Raw genomic sequence first — 22,546 nt, forward strand, 5'->3', positions numbered from 1 at the left:
ATACAGCCTTCTGCCCATAACTACAGAGCTGATCTGGGTCTTCTAGGAGCCAGCAACTCTAACAGCCTCTGACCCCAGAGGATCACATGACTGCTGGGTTAGAGGGGACCAACATCATGGCAGCCCCCATAGCTGTGTACACAACAATCAGGAAGGCAGTGCAGTTAATAAACCATCCCTGCCTTCTCTAAGGGAGCGCCAATCGGATTTTTGTTTCTATAGCTGCGCAATTTTGTGCAGATGCTTAAAACTGCAAGGATGTACCGGTACATCCTTTCAGACCAAGAGAGGGACCGTCTGGACATATATAGTATATGGGATAATATCATAATGAAAAGTACATTTTGTAATACTAGATCTGTTACTTTCAAGGTAGGTCAATGAATAGGACTAAATTTAACCTTTTGTTTTACTGTTATTTTAATGTATTAGTTATAGAATGAATATTCTTATTCTCACATTTCATATTTAACAGGTTGCTCTTTTAGTTGCTGCTGAATTCTGGGAACAAGGTGACTTGGAGAGAACTGTACTTCAGCAACAGCCTATTGTGAGTGAATGCATATTAATACTCCTACGTACACCCAGACGTCTTTTCGTGTGAAAGTGGAATTTAGCTGTAGGGAAAATTACATTTAAATTTGTATGCAAATGTGTTGTCCGATGCACCAGGGTCGTGGCCATGGCTAATTGAACACCCATTTTCAACTATGGTTACCATGTGGCTTTACACTCTAATATATAAATGGATAGGTCATAATAGGTGGTGACCACCATCAAAAGGAGGGGCTCAGGCATGGATGGAAAAGCCCTATGTGCACTGAATAGCCAACAGGTACTTGGCAGCAACACCTGCTCCTCCTGTAATAAAAAAAATATACATATGTATAATATACTGTATATATGCAGATTGTAAATCAGTAAATTTGCTAATGGTATTAGGATATAGAGGGGTTACAGCTAATAAATATATCTACAATAGCTCCTGCTTTCTTGAAGTTTCAGGGAAGATTAATATTTCAATCACTGTCAGTCCCACAGACATTGAATGGAGTGCACAAGCATGACCACCACTTCATTCAAATCTTGTTCAGTACTGGGACTCAGGATGGCTGTCCTAGTGATCAAGCAGTCAGACCCTCAGCGATCATACATTTATGATCTTGTGGATAGGTGATAAATCGTTATAAGTAATATACTGTGATGTATGCACAGAGTTGTCCTGGTATTCCCAGAAAAACCCTAATGTCTAGATTTATTCCTAAAAGGCACACTGCAACTAAATGCATCTACATAAACAGCATAAAACAAACAATATATGATCAGGTTGTTACAAAGTGCATGACAGACATATATAACCAGTATCAACTAGCACTAAATGTTCCTTAACTTGCATTGAATACACTTCAGGATAGATCTGAGATGTTACATTGTCAGAGAGAATTAGCATGTACTCCTGAGCATATTTTCACAGACAAGTAATTATTTCTAATAATATCTCAATGATGTATGATTATTTCCTAATATATAATCTGTTATTCCAATTACAGCCAATGATGGACAGAAATAAATCTGCAGAACTGCCAAAACTCCAATGCGGTTTTATTGACTTTGTCTGCACGTTTGTATATAAAGTGAGTAGTAAACATAGAAGACTATATGTGATCTTTGTCTACATCTGCTGATTAAAATGTAATAGTCACAATAATCATCGTGATTATATTTATATATAATTTGCTATAATTTATTGGTGAAGCCACCATGGCAGATGACAAGTGAAAGAAGACAACATGCCTGATTCTTTGATTGTCAACAGACATAAGATGAAGGTGTCAGGCAACTGCTTATCCCTTCATTTCTATTAAGATCACCAGCACATTTGGCAAAGCCATGTATAGAGGGGTCAAGAAGAACAACTGGTGTCAAATAAATGATGACCCTACAAGTCATGTAATTATACAAACAAGTAGACACCAGAAATTATTCATTGGACCCCTAGGGGACCTCACACAGGAAAACAACTACAATCATATCACATGGTATCCATCAGTAAGTCACATGCCACCTTCAGTAACATCACCAGTTGGCAGAGTTGAACATACTGTGACCTGTTCACTGTAGTACCCCATATATGCATATGGAATATATGTATGGTTGTGTATGGTTCTCAGTATTCAAATTAACAGGGCTGAGCAGTTCTGAGTTGTTGTAATAGAAACGCACACACTCACCACTGACATGGGCATATTTTTGGCAGGTGCATTAGTGAAGTCACTGCTACCCCTCCATTCTGCCATGTAATGGGAGTCCCTAAGGACCATCAATCTAAAATCTCAGAAAACAAACCACTTTAAGTAATGTAACCACATGTGTAATGCACATATTTAATATAATATTGACATTTATCATGAACACTAACATCATAAATACTATAATGTCATCATGTGTAGGAGTTTTCTCGCTTCCATGAGGAAATTCAGCCAATGTTGGATGGTTTGCTGAATAATAGAAAAGAATGGAAAGCGCTGCAAGATGAGTATGAAGCCAAACTGAAGGTCATTGAAGATGAAAAGAAGAAAAAGGAAGAAGAACTTGCTGCAAAGAAAGGTTTGTAATGGATAAAAATGTAGATTTTGTAAATTGTTTGTTTTAAGAATCCTTGAACAATCATGTCTGACACTACTAATGGATATATCTAACACTGGTGAATGTTAGATCAACTCCAATAATTCTCAAAGTTTATGCCAATATTTGCAACAATGGAAATGTATATTTAGTGTTCAAGTGACTACTTGCTGTGCTCAGTACAGGATCTCCATTGCTGAGCTTTACTTTAAAGCACTCATTCTTGGTCCAATGACAACAATTTATTGGGACCTAAAGGAAACCTCTATGCACGATTTTAACACCCAAACTAATGAAGCCTGAACGATCCTACCAAAAACATCACCATTATTTAACTTATTTTCTCAAAGTCAAGGTGCGGAGAAGTCAATCTCTGCATGTCCCCTTTGATTGGTTCCCATTTGAAACCACATATTTGGGCCTCAGCTCATCACTGTGCATGTTCAGGTTTATTTTATGATGCAGTCATGGTCATCGCTCCCATAGCCTCATGAACTGGCAGAGGACAGGGCGTATGTATGCCTGTGGAGAAGAAAGTGAAACTGGGATTCTACCGGAGCAAACATGGTTGCATCACAGAACACCCTCAATGCATGCGCAGTTATGAGCTGAGGCCTCAGGATCTGGATTCAAATGGCAGTGCATCAGGCCATTTCAGAGCTGTCAAAAGAGTGAAAGGGGCTAAATTATGGAAAAGGGGCATGTTGAACTTGACTTCCTTGGCTAGCTCTCCAACCCCCTTGACTTCAATAAGCTAATCTGAATATTGAATAAAAAATTATTAGAGGATGGCAGGATCATTCAAATTTTATAAGGACACCATTGCAGAAGACATGCAGTATCCTGTCAGGTAATATACTTAGTTTGGGTGCTGGTTCCCTTTAATGATCGCACTTGTATCAGTATTACCTCTTACCTGCTAAATGCTTTAGTTTCCACTTCCCACAAAATGTATTTAATGATATTAGCCTTAATCCATAATCTTCTAAATCCTCTTTTGCCAAAGTCACTTTAGTTATTCAATCAATTTATTTTCAGTTAGCCGTCCCTGATCGCCTGACCTGACACAGCATTTTCTGATATAGTAGTGTATAACCTATACGTTACTGCCTGGACTACTGGTAATATATTAGTGAACCTGTAAATAGTCAGAGAAAACAAAAAAAAATGATGTGTCAAAAAATCTTATTATTGGTTTACATTTGTTCCTGAAATGTACATCTAATTTTTCTGTCTTTTTGATTTCTAGCTGCTGCCGATGGAGCTGGTGGAGGGGGTGGTAATGCCAAATCTTCAACATGTGCAATCATTTAATTTACTGTGTGTCACAGCTATCTGGAACCACATTGAAGAGAAACAAAAAGAATATTTATCAAGTATTACCCTGTGAGAGTAAGGGTTACGTTCTGAACTACTAAGGCACTTATCAAATATTTTACTTGAGTTACATACTAGTATATACTAGGTTTTGTTCAGCTTCTATGAACGTAAAGAACTGGGGTTTTGAGAGTTGACAAACATGGTAAGGTAGAGTGCTATTTATTACAGGCACAAGAATTGTCCTCATACACTGTATTCTGTGAAAGCATCACATGTAACCAACCGGTTTTAAATAGGATGTTTCCTTGCCCTCTTAAATGTTACAATTCAGATTTCAAGTCATTTTTAGCAGCTGTATGACTTTATACTGTTTTTGTATCAAAAACAAAAAAATCTCTACAAATTTAGATGTGTATGTATACACTTTTGGACTCAAGAGAAGATCTTCAAGACTGTGATTTTAATGAGGGAGGGCGGAAACATCTTATGTACAAATCTGCTTAGAAATATACTACTACATTGAAACTGTGAATACAGAATCTATTTATTTTTCCTAACATTCATCCTCCTTTGTGTGCAGTTCATCTCTTATATTAACAAAGGTACATCAATGCAGGTATGGAAACATACATGTCTTTCCACAAGACTCCACATCTTACTATACATTCAGCCATGGCTAGCATTAAGTAGTCATTACACTAGTAATAGCACAGGGAAAGAGAGATAAGTATGGACTCTTAACTTCCCGGACTCTCTGTCTCTACACTCCTCTGGTACAGGTGCTTGACAGGGTTATGTCCACTAGTGCCTGGAGCAGAGAGAAGGAGCAGAGAGTTTGGGAAGCCATGAGCAGTAAGTATTGATTGCATAATGATGTAGGAGATGGCCCGGGGGCCCTGCCAACATTATCATGAATGAGCGGGCATCATACTGTGTGGGGACATAAGGGGGAATTATACTATATGGGATAATAAAGGGGCATTATACTTTGCAGGGAGTAAGGCGCATTATACTATGTGTGGACAATAAACAGGGAATTATACTGTGTGAGGACCACTAGGAGAGGCATGTATTGTGTGAGGGCACTTAAGGGACATTATAGTATGTGTGGTTGGAACAATAGTAATGCTGCCTGAGTTTCTAATTTTGATATGTTATATTGTATTTAACAGAAATGTATATATATATATATATATATATATATATATATATATATATATAAACAGGATGCTATCCCCACAAACTGTGTACAGTAGGTGTATTCCATACAGGATCAGTTAAGACTAAAAAATGAGTCCCCATTATAATGCTGGGGACACTTAGGCAGAAGTAACTCGGCAACAGCTAACCCACTGCCACGTGCAGTAACAGTACTGTAGATGAGATACCTACAAATCTTGTCCATATGCTGCAAGTAAAACCGCAGTGGTTATAAACCACTGGCATGTCAACTACATCTGCAGGACTTACCCACAGTTTTCAACCTTTCCTATGTCAGCAGGTGTATCGTAGCAGGAACAACTAAATTTCTGGTGTTTTTTTTTTTTTTTTTTTTTTTTTTTACTGTGGAGGCCCACTAAGGCTCTGTCACCCAAGGGCCCACACAAACCTGGAGCCGGCCCTGGATTAGGTAACCAAATTTTAATACTGTTTACAATCTGTATTAAGGGAACCTGTGACTAAACCACCAGCTTTATAAAGATGCCGCTGCAAGTGCTATTTTAGCATTATGTAGTAAAATAAGGTGTAAATTAGATGGCAAAAATCATATACAATACTGTTAGCAATGGACGCAGGCAGTTTTAAAAGGCTAAATAATTCTCAATCTAATTCCTATGCTTTACACCTATTTTGCAATGACTGATCAGCAGTCACAGTAATCTATCAATGTTATTGATCAACTTTAAAATAGGTAAATTAACTTTAACTGTATATCTATGCATTAATATACAAACCAAATGGATTTTCCAGATTTGGAACCTTAGATGGCCACCAATGTGTGATTGGGAAAGTTCAACCTACATGACCAACAAAATGAAGGTTCTACAATCCTACCCCTTCAATACAGTACTAGATATAACACTACCCTCATCCATGTGTCTGTGTCTGGTACTGCAGCTCATGTATAGCTCAGCCTCATTCACTTGAGTAGGTTACAACTGGGCATTACCACATTGCAATGATAAGGGGCCACAGATCTTAGGGGCCACAGATCTTAGGGGCCACACAGTGGCTCAGTGGTTAGCACTGCAGCCTTGCAGCGCTGGAGTCCTGGTGTTCAAATCCCGCCAAGGGCACAAAACCATCTGCAAGGAGTTTGTATGTTCTCCCCGTGTTTGCATGGATTTCCATCCCATATTCCAAAAAAGACATACTGATAGGGAAAAATGTACATTGTGAGCTCTATGTGGGGCTCACAATCTATATTGAAAAAAAAAAAAAAAGGGGCCACAGATCTTTTTCTGCCTAGATTCGGATGGGGGGAGTGAAAGATGTTTTAATACAGATTGTACATCATACTTAGCACAACTTATGTCTGACATAGTATGTTTGTATTGTTGTTGTTATATGAATATTACATTTAAAAAACAAAACTATGCAATGTGCAGCATTGACTATGAAGTGTAAATAAAGTTGTTGTTTTTTCAAAATAAATGTTGTATATCATATGCTTTATGATAAATTATGTGTTTACATTATTTTAAATGTTACTAGTTCTAAACCAAAGGATTTGTCAGAAGGATTGTTTTCTAAGGATGAATTTTATTTGGTCGTTGCAATGTCTCTAAGTAGAGCAAATGGATAATGGTTGGATGTAGAATGTCAGGGATCCGAACAACCCCCAACTACACAGGCACATATGACCCTTTATATGATCTTAAAAGGGGAACACTTCTTCTACATTGACTTATCAGGGCCAGTTTTAGACAAAATGTGACCCTGGACAAAGTTAGAAGTGGGCCCTAAATTCAGTATTTGTGTCATTAATACATTTTGTAACATACATTTATTAAAACATTTTGCCTCCTGTAAAGTCCTGCATTTTTCACTCTTTCACTTGTTTCTGCATTGAGATCTGTTCCTGCCTCTTACTGATGTTACCGTGTACAAAGTACAGCTTGGAGTACGGGGCTGTGAAATATGTAGAAAAAATGAGGGCGGGGGAGGGTCACTTCAAAGTTATATCGCTGACTATAAATCGTACTAACTTGCTTTTGGTGTCGTGTTAAAGAAGAGAGTGTTATATGACAGAAGAGAATCTCCTCTTTAATACAACACCAAAATCAAGTTTGTATGATCTATAATGTCTGAGATATAACCCTCCCCCACCCTCATTTTCTCTACATGTTACAGAGCCCCTACTCCAAGTTGGTACTCCATACATAGTAACATTAGTGAGATATGTATTATTATTATGTGGAGGCAAAAAGAGGATTATTACTGCTAAAAGTGGGCAGAAAGGTAGTTTTACTATTATTATGTCCCCCTGACAGTACAACCTTCTTTGTGCCTTAACTTTGTACCACCTAATACTAGATTTACACTAATGTTCGGGTTTCTGTTCTTTGGGTCCGCTTTGGGATCTGAAAAATGGAATCCCTATCTACTAAAAAAGCGGTTTCCCGCAGACCTATAGACTATAATAGGGTCCACTGAGTTTCTGCCCCCAAATCATCTCCATATATTTTAAGCGTAATAGGGGACGGATTTCCTGAATACTAGTGTGAACCTAGCATAATAGTTAATAGTGTCCCCTCATAGATTATAGTAGCAACCTTTAAATTATGGTGTGATTTTCCAGATATAGTACCTTTTTGTTATAGCGCCCCATTAATAGTTCTAGTTCCCCTTTATTAATTCTAGTTTCCCCTTTTTATAGATCCCGCTTATTAGTTATACTTCCCCCTTATTATAGTGCCCCTTATCCTGGGTTAAGGGAAGAGCCACAAACACTTCCAGGGCCTTCCTCTTAACTCTTAGCTCATTATCCCTGGGTAGCTGGTACTGTCTGCAAGTTTTTGTCTCTCCAGGCCCAATCTTTTATTGTAACAAGAAAGCTCTCTGGATGGGCTTTAACCCCTTCCCTCTCATCTCTGTACTATTACGTCACGTTAAGCATATAGGTAACCTACGGCTGTATTTAAACCCCCCCCCGAATAACCCCCTAGATCAATAGTGATCATGGCATCCAGGAGGTCCGGAGGCAAGATCGCAGGGTCTGAGGGGTTGTCATGGCAGAAAGGATGCTAACCAATAGCCTCCTGCTTGCCTATGAACATCACACATAGGGAATCTATGTGTGATTTACTGCAATACTATGTATTGTAGTACTATGTAATAATAATAATACATTTTGTAGGGTTCAAGTACAGAAAAAAAAAAAAAAATTACAAAGAAATAGTCACTTCACACAATGTGACTGTGGGTCCTGCTCAGAAGAGCTTACAATCTATGAGGTAGAGGGGGTAACACAAGAGGTAGCAGGGGCAGCAATGGAGGTAGCATTGCTTATATGAAGGTCAGACAATTTTGTAATAGAGGTTACTGTCATTACACAAATATAAAACTGTATGAGCCGTCTCCAGTCGTGTCCTTTAACATGTGGATGGTGCTTGGACATATAAAGTTAGTCTGAAACAGCATCATATCATGTGAGGTAATGTGGGAGTGTGAACAGAGAAGGGTTCATTTTAGGGATTCTAATTATGGTATGGAAGGGTTGCGTGCCATTTAGCCAGCAGAAGCCATTGGAAGAAGACGTCGCGGAGAGGGTGTGCCAGAAGAAGATAGAGAAAGAAGAAGATTGAGGCCATCACTGGAGAGTTTTCTCACAGTACTAGGGATGCCCATAGTACTGCGAGAAAACTCATTAGCATACTGAAGAAAACCGGGATATCTACGGAACGGCGGCGCGGAAAACACATCTAAAGGTAGGAGAAGAATAGCCTTTCTTAATGATATTCCTACGTGTTAGGGAGTAAAAATTCCATTTTACTGATTGAATCCCTTTAACAATATAATCAACAATTTTCAGATCATCCTAGAACAAGAAACCACACAATGATTCAGTAGTAGCGAGTAAAGTGACAGTAACATAATAAAATTTCACAGTATTATAATCCAGGCATATAGATCATCATTAGTAGTGAAACATATGATACATAGCAAACACTTTATAGTACAATATATCACAGATAACATATGCAATCTAAGGTACTAAGGCTATCTTAAGTGGGGTCTCCCAGTTAGGAACTTCAAGTCCTAAATGTGGAAGGAGTTTGCCGACATAACCTTTCACTTCCAGACAATTTCCTCTAGGAGCCAGTAAGAAACGATTGCTTGCTCTTCCTGGCCTCAATGGCCCTATCTATGCCAGTGTATTGTCATTGCTATTACAAAGTGACCTACAGATATGTTCTGAGAATAAAGTTTGTTTTGTTGTTACAAGATATTGCTGTTGAAGCAACTTCAAAATGTATCAAATCTGAATAATATCCTTACAGTCTCAGACAAGAGACAATTGTGACAAAGTTCTATGCAAATACTTGCTCTCCTCCATAGGAAAGAAAACTGGGCATATCTGTAGGTAGCTGCCCTGTAAAACTGATTGTAGATGACCGTGTGCTAACTAGCAGCCGTAAATGAGCAAGATGGGCGGTGCATGGAGGACACATGGAAGTCATCCATGTGCCACGTGTGCACCAGCTGTGCTTCCACTGCCCCTTTCATTCAATGAATAGGAGCCGCAGAAGCAGGGCCGTAAATTCAGACAGGAATAGGACCTGTTTCATATTTTGCAGCCTGGACTGTCAGCCCACACACATGACCGTGTAATTCAAAAGGTAAGTTTTTTGACGGACACGCACTAACTAATCCGTCAAAAAAGACAGGCTATGGTTTGCGCTGTGTAACCGTTTCTGACTGATTTTTGACAAATCCATTTTTTATATACAGATTCACAACAGGTGGATACCAGGCACGAATGTGAACCTAGCCTAAGGGCTCATTCACATCTGCGCCCCGGTCTCCGTTCTGCAGGTTTCCGTTTCCTGCACAAAACAGAGCAGGAGACGGAAACCTGCAGGAGCCTCTCACCCATTCATTTGAATGGGTTTGAAAGATGTCCGGCCGTGAGCAGCGGTGAGCGTTTTATGCTCTCCGCCGCGAAACCGTTTTTTAAAAATTGGACAGAGTCAGACATGCAGTACTCTGTGTCCGGTTTTAAAAAAAACGGTTTCGGGTCTGAGAGCATAAAACGCTCACCGCCGCTCACGGCCGGACCCGGCATGCAGAAGACGGAAACCACAGAACGGAGACCCGAACACTAGTGTGAACCTAGCGTCAGACAATGTCTGACCCATTAAATAGCTTAAAAACATGGCAGGAGATTTGAGCTATGTTCCCCTAGTCATATTTGGTCAGGGGCGGATCCAGGGCCAGGCGAGCCGGGCAACCGCCCGGGGCCCCGTGCTTAGCGGGGCTCCGCGGCGCGGCCGGGACCTAACAAAATGGTCCTGGTCGGCATGTCCCGATACCAACTGAGCTCAGCGTTAAAGCAGGAGCTAACAGCTCCTGCTTTAAACGCCTATGTATTCAGCTCATCGGCGGTAGGACGCCGATGAGCTGAATGCATAGGCGTTTAAAGCAGGAGCTGTCACAGCTCAGCTGAGCTCCGGCATTTGTAGCCGCGATGTGATGACGTCATCACATCGCGGCTACAATATGTGTATGAGGGAGAGAGATGCGAGGGAGCGAGGAATGGTGAGTGTGTGTGTGTGTGTGAGAACGGCATGACACTGGGGCAGATGGAGGGGGGAGAACAGCATGACACTGGGGCAGATGGAGGGGGGAGAACGGCATGACACTGGGGCAGATGGAGGGGGGAGAACGGCATGACACTGGGGCAGATGGAGGGGGGAGAACGGCATGACACTGGGGCAGATGGAGGGGGGAGAACGGCATGACACTGGGGCAGATGGAGGGGGAGAGAACAGCATGACACTGGGGCAGATGGAGGGGGGAGAACGGCATGACACTGGGGCAGATGAAGGGGGGGAGAACAGCATGACACTGGGGCAGATGGAGGGGCAGAACGGCATGACACTGGAGCAGATGGAGGGGGAGAACGGCATGACACTGGGGCAGATAGAGGGAGAGAGAACGGCATGACACTGGGGCAGATGGAGGGGGGAGAACGGCATGACACTGGGGCAGATAGAGGGGGAGAGAACGGCATGACACTGGGGCAGATGGAGGGGGGGAGAACAGCATGACACTGGGGCAGATGGAGGGGGGGAGAACAGCATGACACTGGGGCAGATGGGGGGGAGAACGGCATGGCACTGGGGCAGATAGAGGGGGAGAGAACAGCATGACACTGGGGCAGATGGAGGGGGGGAGAACAGCATGACACTGGGGCAGATGGAGGGGGGGAACAGCATGACACTGGGGCAGATGAAGGGGGGGAGAACGGCATGACACTGGGGCAGATGAAGGGGGGGAGAACGGCATGACACTGGGGCAGATGAAGGGGGGGAGAACGGCATGACACTGGGGCAGATGAAGGGGGGAGAACGGCATGACACTGGGGCAAATGAAGGGGGAGAGAACAGCATGACACTGGGGCAGATGAAGGGGGGAGAATGGCATGACACTGGGGCAGATGAAGGGGGGAGAACGGCATGACACTGGGGCAAATGAAGGGGGGGGGTAGAACGGCATGACACTGAAGCAGATGAAGGGGGGGATGGCATGACACTGGGGCAGATGAATGGGGGGAGAATGGCATGACATTGGGGCAGATGAAGGGGGAGAACGGCATGACACTGGGGCAGATGAAGGGGGGAGAACGGCATGACACTGGGGCAGAGACGGGGGGAAATGAAACTGTGGGCAGATAAAGGGGGAGAATGGCATGAAACTGGGGACAGATAGAGGGGGGGAACATGAAACTAGGGGTAGATGAAGGGTGTATATGAAAATGGGGGGGAGATATAATTTACGGGTGACTGTAGGAGGATTATACTGTGTGGAATCAAGTTTTGTTCCCTCTTTCTAGTCTTCAACAGTTGGGAAGTACAGGTTAGAAGTGCAAGACCCCCCAGTAAGTAGGGCCCCGCCAAAGTCAATTGCCCAGGGCCCCGCAAATCCTGGATCCACCACTGTATTTGGTTTTCTATGAATCCTGGAGACGCTCTCTAGGAATAAAGCCAAACCAGAATATGCTTTCCAAATGGAAGAGAACCCCAACCACAGACAGCAGTTTCAGGATTATTGCCCCCTATCATTCTAAAGCGGGGGTACAATGTCTTCTATGTCATCTATGCAGGTTACCTTACAGTGTGTCGAATTCATAGAAGAGCATCTACTTATCTAAGGTGGCCTGCAAAGGTCATGTCTTCCGAAGGAGACATAGTACGCCCTTCCTACTGTCTCACAAAGTTAGTCAAGAATGCACAAACTCCTGGAAGGGCAAGCAAGTCTCCTGCACAGACCAGAAGCAGGAGGAGTTAAATCATTATTTTGGCCTGTTTGACATTTCCAGGTTCAGTATACATAGATAAGCGATGAGCACCCCCTAGGGGAGGCTGGGATTGATTGATAACTATTTGGCTTTCTATCATTTAATTCATTGGCTTTGTTGGCATTGTTTATGGAGGGTAACACTGCTGGCACTAAGGGAGGTGGTATGCTTCAGGGACTGTTTCTTAGTGCACTCTGTGGCATTGGTTATTTGGAGGCGATGTTTATGTGTAGCACATTGCTGACACTGTATATCATGCGGGGCCATAGAAAGCACTTTGCTAACACTCGTTATGATAGTCTATTGGCATTATTATTATATAAAGTCTTTGGACTGTCACTGTTTCCATGGCCTTCGTGGTTTGCACTTGTCATTTTTAGAGAGTTAAACGCGCCACATCACAGGTCTCTGAAAATAATTCCTAAAAAACAAGCATGGTCAATAGAGAAGATCAAGTATCATAACATGGTGGAAGTGCAACATTAACAAATTTTGAGAGTAGGAGATTGGTCCTACTGTTCACAATGTGGCGCTATTTGACCAATACAGTACAAAGAGAAAAAAGGTCAGTGCTGCCACTGTATTATGTAACAGTTACTGTTTTATAAATGTATTGTCTTCAGAATTTATTATAAAATCCAGAACCAAGACAAAATGGCTAGAAAAGAATATAAGCAGGGTTAATCATATTATTAATGTTACATTATTTTCAGCGCATTTCTTGTGCAAATAATTCTATTTTATTCTAATGTAACCAGTGTAAGTAGGATGATTGTGCGCCTATCAGTCCAGAAGATGGCAGCATAACACTTACACGATTCTTACAGCATTCTGTATATTTTGTATGCCGTGTGTGTCGAGGCATGTGCATCCAACTGAATTACAATCACTTATGTATTTCATACAATAATAAAGAAAAATGACTATAGATTAGTAATGCATTATACTCACTGCAGTTACACTGCTGGAGGCGTGGCCATAAAATACTTGGACGTCCTTCCTGGCGTTATTACAACGCTGAATCGATTTTTATGTCAGTATAACGTTTTGTTTCTTACTGTTTGCTAAAGCATTTGCCCTTTTCACTCTCAATTTAAATATTTCACAGGAAATTTATGAAAATTATAGAGAAATCGCTATTCATAGAAACCAATCAAAGAGCTGCTCTTATTTAGGAAAATTAACAAGAAAGACAGTGGGGCAGATAAATATGCACCAGAATTCCAGTGTAATTTGTGCCAAAAAAATCTGCTGTACTTTTATGTGTTTTAGACATGATCTAACAAATTGTGCGCTTTGTACAAAATGTAGGTCACGCTTGTGGAATAGGGATTGTGGTTTAATTTGCTAGACTGTGAGCCAAAAATTGCACCAAAATTTTGGAATTTGCACCAGTTTTTTTGTATCAAAATTCTGCCTATGCATCAACTAATAAATGGTGTCAAGTTAGACTAGTCAGTCTTAAAATACACCATCTGGAAATCTGGTGCAGTTTAGCGCTGTCTAGCCTAACTTTGCACTGTCTAAGGGGGAGTTCACACGGAGTAACGTGCCGCGTGATGTGGCACGTATACGGCATGTGAGACTTTGAGCGCCGTAAACGCTCCCATTGATTTCAATGGGAGCCTGGATCGTATACGCCACGTTATTTTGCGGCTGTGATTTTGCGGCAATAAAATAACGCGTTGTATATGATCCAGGCTCCCATTGAAATCAATGGGAGCGTTTACGCCACTCAAAGTCTCACACGCCGTATACGTGCCACATCACGCGGCACATTACTCCGTGTGAACTCCCCCTAAAACAGTTTGATAAAAATAAATTCTGGGAACATTAACTCAATCTGTTCCTACATTCATTTCCAGATTTAATTGAATAAGACCCTGATGGCTTTAAGTTGTTAAAAAATATTACATAAAAACTGAACTCCCGTTTGCCTTTAATTCTGAGATGACATATATGTATAATGAACGTATGAAAGTGTTTGTAGCATAACAGAGAGGGTTGGACACGACAGCATTTCTCGGGCTGTATTATTAACATCACTCCGCACAGAGAACTAAATGATCCTGCAGTGTGTCTGTTTTTTTCTTTTAGTTGCTATGATTCCTAGTATTTCTCTATCTGCCATGAGCTTGTATGTGTTTCTCTCTTGTTATATACTACTGTACCATCTATGAAACTGTATCACTGAAATTTCCCCATTGTGGGACTATTAAAGGATTATCTTATTTTATCTTATCTTATTTACAAATGAAGACAAGATTCTATGGGATCTAGCTGAAATATATGTGTATACCTACATGATTCACATGGAGAGAGAGGTGTAATTTGAAGACACAATGCAGTTTTATGCAAGTTTATCTGTAACCAAAGATAGTGTACTGTATAAGACCAATTCAGCACATCCCTAATAAATCCATACCCTCTAAACACATATAGACCTCACACCATACCCTTTAAATATAGAGTCTAGGCCCCTTATACACTGTCTACCAATAAGTATTTGGAGACCTGTGGTAGAATAGCAAAACAACATTTATTCCTATTCAATAGTTGGTAGAACCCAGCAGATGCTTCCTTATGGATGGTATTGATCGACACAATACTCCTGGATACCTGTTGGAACTCCTGGTGTAAATCAGCCATCGGTTGGGTGCGGTTTCTCTGGCCGGCACTCGTCAGTCTCTATCTCCCAGTTTCGGGGGTCTACTGACTCGGGGCACTTTCCGACAATCACCGTTCACCTTCCACTTCGTAATCACATAGGCCACTGTCAATTTTGGGTAATTCAGTTCTCTTCCTATGTCCCTTAAGGATCAACCATTTCTGTGGTACCCCACAATTACCCCTTTCTCGAAATCAGACAACTCTGCACTTCAAGGCATCTTGCATGCGACTAATGCCAATGCACTAATGTCAATGCTGTTTTCAATTTAACAGATGAAGGCGTGACATACATCACGACCGCAGATATCTTCATTTGTATGGGTGTCCAAATACTTATTGGTAGACAGTGTATATAATACACAGACTGGACACCCTAGTTAGGGATTTTATAGGTCTGTATTTAAAGACCCCCCCCCCTAAATAAATAATTGCCCACTACTCTAAACTAACAGAAACCCCAGACTATTTCCCCTAAGTGAATACAGACCATAGACTACTAAATAAATATGGCATCCAGACCAGATAGACATTTAGATATTCTCTTCTCCTTCATGCACTTTCCTCCACATGTTAAATGCCATGGCTCCTAAGAGTCAAAGAAATTGCAAGAAAGAAGAGATTCACAAAATTTTCTCGGTGCATCTTAAATATTATGGAAGAATTGTTGTGTATTGAATTTCTGCAAGTCTCACATTCATCAGCCCCAGAAATTTCTACAACAAATCTTCTAGGTGTAAATACACCCTAAAATGGAGCACCACTTTACAGTAAAAGTCTCATTCAGTGGCCTAGGGCTAGCAGTGTGGAGATGACACCATAGGGAAGGGCTAAGACTGAGCTCGCCCTCACCTGTGACAGTGAGTATGGCACCAAATCCTCCGTAGGGCGGCACAGTGATGAGGGTTGATGAAATGGACGCGATTTTTCCCCTAGAGCGCTCCCCATGGTTGTTCTCCTGTCTGCTGGCTATTTTGAAGAGCCATTAATGTTGAGTGAGAATGAGACACAGGAGACACAATGGCAGCTGAACAGGCGATGCTCGTAACACTGTGGATCAGACTAAAGGTAATAGCATCCTACTAACCGGGCAGTCTTCTACATGCATAGATGTTTCAGTCACCATTGGGGAGACACAAGGCTCCTTTTGACCAAGACTACCAGGTTTCCTTGCTATTAGACACTGGTTATGTTTTCTTGGCAATCAATGGTTTTTGGGGCTCAATGTTGTGGGGCAGTCTATCTTGGCCCAACTACCACTAGCTAGTTAGCTGAAAGTGCTCTCTGGAACATGTATTCACTTCACTGTAGCTAACCACACACTCAGCACTATCTAACAAACCCAAACTGGCTAGTGGGGATTACCAGCTAAATCCTCAAATCTTCTAAGGGGCAACATGGTGGCTCAGTGGTTAGCACTGCAGCCTTGCAGCGCTGAAGTCCTGGGTTCAAATCCCACCAGGAACAACATCTGCAAGGAGTTTGTATGTTCTCCCTATGTTTGCGTGGATTTCCTCCCATTCTACAATGACATACTTAAATGAAAAAAGTACATTGTAGTCCCTATATGGGGCTCACAATCTACATAATGAAAAAATCCTCAAACCTTCTAGCAACCACAGAGCAAATGCTATTCCCGTTTATGGGTTAACAGTCATTTCTATGTTGCTGTGTTAGTTTACATAAAGACCCAGCATAAAGTTGAAAAATGTGCAATATATAGTAGAAAACATACACAACCTACTATAACTAGTCAAATTTTACAACAAGAAGTGTCCTTGTGTGACACTACAATAACATACAGTAATCTCTTGCTGCAACATTTGAAAATGAGGCAGAACTCCGGTGGTTCTCTCTACAGTGTTTGGGGATTTTGAGGCTTGTAAAGTGCCGTACAGCCACACACTTAACGTCATTTTTCAGCAAGAGAAGGGCGGTGAAGTGTTAGCACTGTTGCTGGATCTTAGACTTTCTAAATACTATACACCAAATGGTGAAACTAAGCTATTATGACCCTATAGGAGACACAACGTAAAATTTAAATAACAAGAAAAAATGAATTTATTTTTTATTTTACTCGAAAAAAAATTTATTAAAAAAAAATAAAAAATCACCAATGTCACGCTCACATATGATATAGCCCTGTCTCTGCCGACATTGTTGCTTTTTTTTTTTTTTACATCCAGGAAAATCTAAACAAAAAATGTAAAAATATAAACAACATAGAGCTTTATTCTTATGTGTCACCATAAAAAAAACAGTAAACAATATTTGTACAGCCCAAGTAAAAAAAAAAAAAAAAAAAAAAAATTTTCCTCCAAAGCTGCATGTACAAAATAACCAAAAATGTGGCCATGAACTAGAGAAATTGGCTCAGTTCAGAAGTGGGATATATATATATATATATATTATATATATATTGTGGGGGAGGTAGGCTCAGCGGTAGCAGCAGCGGACCCAGACAGTCAGAGACAGACACCAAAATCAGTTTGAACAGGGTTTTAGCCCTGTGTGTTTATTTTGCAAAAAGGTTTAAAGGTGTTGGCAAACAAAATAAACAAGCCTTTACTTCAGGCAAAAACAAACACAAATACCTGCCCGGCTAGGCGACTAACTACACAGAAGCAATCTGTCTATACGTGTGGCTTGCTTCAACCACACGGACAAAACAAATCAATATAAAATGTAGAAATACAAGCTGTGGAGTACCCACTGGTCTCACCAGTTTTCAGTTAGGATGGACAGGACCTGGCTCCACCACTCTCCCCCAGGAACTGCCCAGGACTGAAGTCTGGAGAGGCTTTATAGGCCTGTGATTAGGCCTAACTGTTCCCACCTGTACACAAAAGCTCCTTCCTGCAGTGGGATGAGAAGAGGTTAATACTGACAGATGCTTTGCTACAGCTATTGAAGCCCTCACTCACCACACATATGAGAGGACTCTGGGGGAGATATAGCGTCCTTCCAGGACTTTTCCTGTCACTTTCTTACATACCCTCCCCCTTTGTTCGAACCTATAGGGGCGAACACCTTTCGCCACCATACAATATGTCCTGGATAAAGCATCTGCATTCCCCTGTAATTTACCAGATCGGTGTTCGACCTCAAATTTAAAATTTTGTAAGGTAAGGAACCATCTCGTAACCCTGGCATTTCTTTCTTTAGCCTGAGACATCCATGTGAGAGGGGAGTGGTCCGTAATCAACCGAAACTGTCAGCCTAGCAAATAATATCGTAGGGACTCCAGAGCCCATTTGATGGCCAAACACTCCCATTCTACAATACTGTAATTTTTCTCTGCAGGAGTGAGCTTTCGACTCAGGTATGTGACTGGATGTTCCTCACCTTCAATCACTTGTGAAAGGACTGCCCCTAACCCTACATCTGAGGCATCAGTCTGTACCACAAACTCTTTGGCATAATTGGGAGTGACCAAGACTGGTTGTATACAAAGGACCGCTTTCAACTTTTGGAATGCTCCCTCAGCCCCTTCACTCCATTTGATGAGGCCAGTTCTCCCTCCCTTGGTCAGGTCAGTCAGGGGAGCTGCAATGGAGGCAAAATTGGGTATGAACCTCCTATAGTACCCCACAATTCCCAGGAAAGCCCTTACCTGCTTTTTACTTACGGGACGGGGCCAATTCTGGATAGCCTCTACTTTATTCACCTGGGGTTTGATTACTCCTCTTCCTATTGTGTACCCCAAATACCGGGCTTCCTCAAGGCCCAACGCGCACTTTTTGGGGTTAGCAGTTAATCCGGCTGCCCGAAGCAAATCTAGTACCGCTTGGACCTTCGGCAAGTGACTCCCCCAATCAGGGCTGAAGATGACAATATCGTCAAGGTAGGCTGAAGCATACCTGCGATGTGGCTTGAGGATTTTGTCCATCAACCGTTGAAAGGTGGCGGGAGCACCATGTAATCCGAAAGGCATAATTACGTACTGGAAGAGACCATCTGGGGTAGCGAATGCAGTTTTCTCTTTAGCACTTTCCGTAAGCGGGACCTGCCAATACCCTTTTGTTAGATCGAGAGTAGAGAAATACCTGGAAGTCCCTAACCTCTCGATCAGCTCGTCTACTCTGGGCATCGGATAGGCATCAAACTTTGAATTTTCATTTAATTTACGGAAATCGTTACCAAATCTGATTGTACCATCGGGTTTGGGAATCAGGACAATAGGATTTGACCACGCACTTTTTGACTCTTCAATGACCCCAAGAGCTAACATATTGTTAACCTCTTTTGTTATGGCCTGTCTACGAGCTTCAGGTACACGGTAGGGCTTCAGACTGATTCGTACCTGCGGCTCAGTTACAATGTCGTGCTCTATTAGATTAGTACGCCCAGGGGTCTCTGAAAATACATCAGTGTTTCTCTGTACTAGTTCCTTTGTCTCTTGTACCTGTACCTTAGACAGTCACCGCTATCTGTACATCAGGACAATGATTACCAGTTGCACCTCTGACTTTAGTGGCAATCTCTCTAGGGGTACTTAGGGCCGACAAGGATTCCCTCTCTTTCCAGGGTTTTAACAGATTCACATGGTAGATCTGTTCAGGTTTCCTCCTGCCTGGTTGGAAGACCTTGTAGTTTACATTTCCCACTTTTTCAATTATCTCATATGGACCTTGCCACTTGGCTAGGAATTTACTCTCTACGGTGGGCACGAGCACTAACACCCGGTCACCTGGGTTAAAGGATCTGAGCTGAGCCTTTCGGTTATAAACACGGCTTTGTGCCAACTGAGCATGCTCCATGTGCTCCTTTACGATGGGCATTACTGCGGCAATTCGGTCTTGCATTTGGGTTATGTGTTCTATAACGCTACGGCAGGGAGTGGGTTCCTGTTCCCAAGTTTCCCTAGCAATATCTAATAGACCCTTTGGATGTCTTCCATACACTAGCTCGAAGGGAGAGAATCCGGTGGAGGACTGGGGTACCTCTCGGATGGCAAACATTAAATATGGCAGCAAACAATCCCAGTCCTTACCATCCTTGCTAACCACCCTTTTCAACATTCCTTTAAGGGTCTTATTAAACCTCTCAACTAGGCCATCTGTCTGGGGGTGGTAGACAGAGGTTCTCAAGTGCTTAATACCCAGGAGCTTACACATTTCCTTTGTAATTTTGGACATAAAGGGGGTACCTTGATCCGTCAGGATCTTTTTAGGGATACCAGTCCGGGAAAACATATAAAACAACTCCTTGGCGATTAGCTTTGCTGAGGTATGTCTGAGGGGCACGGCCTCAGGGTATCGGGTAGCATAATCTACTACGACCAATATGTACTGATGTCCCCTAGCAGATTTCACCAGGGGTCCCACCAAATCCATAGCTATACGCTCAAAGGGCACCTCTATAATTGGGAGGGGTACTAAGGGACTCCTGAAGTGGGAGACTGGTGCAGTCAATTGGCACACTGGGCAGGAGCTACAGTAATCTCGTACATGTCTGTCCACCCCCGGCCAATAGAAACGTTGTAATATACGTTCTTTAGTTTTCTCATACCCCAAATGTCCTCCCAGTGCATGCTTATGGGCTAAGTCTAGAACCACTTTTTGGAAGGGTTGGGGTACCAACAATTGCTCAATAACATTATCTCTTATTTTGCTTACCCTATACAGTAAATCCTGGTTCATAGCAAAATAAGGAAATTCTTGTTCAGCCCCTGGATATTGGGACTGACCATTTATCACCTTTACATTTTCTCGTGCCCGAGACAAGTGTGGGTCCTGAGTTGGGCAGTACCAAAATTGTCATGGGACACCTCAAGTTCTGGTAGGTCAGACACCTCCTGCTGACCTTCAGTGTCACCAGCTAACACAGTAAGAGGCGAGCTAGTTTCTTCTGGGACAGCGGCTATTGCTGGCCCACCACAGTCTGGGTCGAAAGGTTCAGGATCCATTTTCGGCAACCTTTCACACCCATCCTGCTCTTTATCTTGGTTTTTCCACAGGCTCCAGAACCCAGGAAAATCTCTTCCAAGAATGACACTGTGGAACAGGCTCTGCACTACACCGACCTGGTGACGGACTACCCCACAGGTAGTCTCGATGGGGACTTCGGCTATTGGGTACTTTCTGATGTCACCATGGATGCACAAGACCCCCACCGTACGTCCATTGTATTGGGCAGGGTCCACCAGAGTTGAACGTATCAGGGTCACCACACTACCAGAGTCCATGAGAGCAGACACAGACTGTCCTCCCACAGTTACCACACACATTGGAGGATCCTCATCCGTCGGCAGTTCGGCTAAACAGGCAGGTTGAGAAAACAGCGAGACTCGCCGGACACTGCTACAGTCCATTGGCTCACGGGTGTACTTGTCCAGCACTACCCGTTCTACCATCTTGGCAGGGGACGCTTCTTCTGGCTGGAGCCACTTTTTCACCAGGTAGACCAGGTCATGCATTTGAGACCTGGGTGGGAGACTTTCAGAAAAAGTCCAGTGATGTACCCTTCCGGCTCATACATGCATGTTTACTCCAAGTCGGGCTAGGATTTCTCCCCTCAGCTTGGTATAGTCCCTGGCTTCTGTCTCACACAGATCATAATACGCTTTTTGTGGCTCCCCGGTTAAAAAAGGCGCCACGACATCTGCCCACTGTTCTCTTGGCAGCTTTTCTCGTTCTGCAACCCGCTCAAAGACATGTAAATACGCTTCCACGTCATCTGTGGATGTCATCTTTTGTAGCGAACTCTGTACAGCAGCTCGAGCAGTGGGTCTCACCTCTTGGGTCTCAGCCGCAGACTCTCTCCCAGGCTTTTGAGCAGCCAAGGTCTCACTTAACGCAGTCAACTGTTTCATGAACATCACATTCATCTCTTGCTGCCATTTTTCAGAGGCCTCCATTGCACGCTGTTGCCGCCTCTCAGCCTCCACCTGGGCCTGTCCAAGCAACTTAACCAGGTCTTCCATTGCGGCAGCGTTCATCTTTTGTTCTCCCACCGCCTTCACCCAGGACATCAGGTGATAGAGCGAGGGGAAAAAAAAAAAAAAAGTATCTGTCTCTTTAAGAGCTGTTTTAAACTGGGCTTGCCCGCATCCGAAGCACCAAATGTGGGGGAGGTAGGCTCAGCGGTAGCAGCAGCGGACCCAGACAGTCAGAGACAGACACCAAAATCAGTTTGAACAGGGTTTTAGCCCTGTGCGTTTATTTTGCAAAAAGGTTTAAAGGTGTTGGCAAACAAAATAAACAGGCCTTTACTTCAGGCAAAAACAAACACAAATACCTGCCCGGCTAGGTGACTAACTACACAGAAGCACTCTGTCTATACGTGTGGCTTGCTTCAACCACACGGACAAAACAAAGCAACAAAAAATACAAGCTGTGGAGCACCCACTGGTCTCACCAGTTTTCAGTTAGGATGGACAGGACCTGGCTCCACCACTCTCCCCCAGGA

At 42.7% G+C, this 22,546-nt stretch overlaps 1 protein-coding gene across 1 annotated transcript in view; it reads left to right on the top strand.

The window, feature by feature from the left end:
* PDE6B (phosphodiesterase 6B) overlaps nt 1-4,007 on the top strand; it is an 81,004-nt gene extending 76,997 nt beyond the window's left edge. Inside the window, exons 19-22 of the mRNA XM_075284278.1 lie at nt 476-550; nt 1,551-1,634; nt 2,451-2,607; nt 3,875-4,007. Coding sequence (XP_075140379.1) covers nt 476-550; nt 1,551-1,634; nt 2,451-2,607; nt 3,875-3,939 — 381 coding nt within the window. The 3' untranslated portion in view covers nt 3,940-4,007. The remainder of the gene's footprint in view (nt 1-475; nt 551-1,550; nt 1,635-2,450; nt 2,608-3,874) is intronic.
* Nucleotides 4,008-22,546: the final 18,539 nt, after the last annotated feature.

Source organism: Leptodactylus fuscus, chromosome 1 (assembly GCF_031893055.1).
Source record: "Leptodactylus fuscus isolate aLepFus1 chromosome 1, aLepFus1.hap2, whole genome shotgun sequence".
Classification (NCBI taxonomy): Eukaryota; Metazoa; Chordata; class Amphibia; order Anura; family Leptodactylidae; genus Leptodactylus; species Leptodactylus fuscus.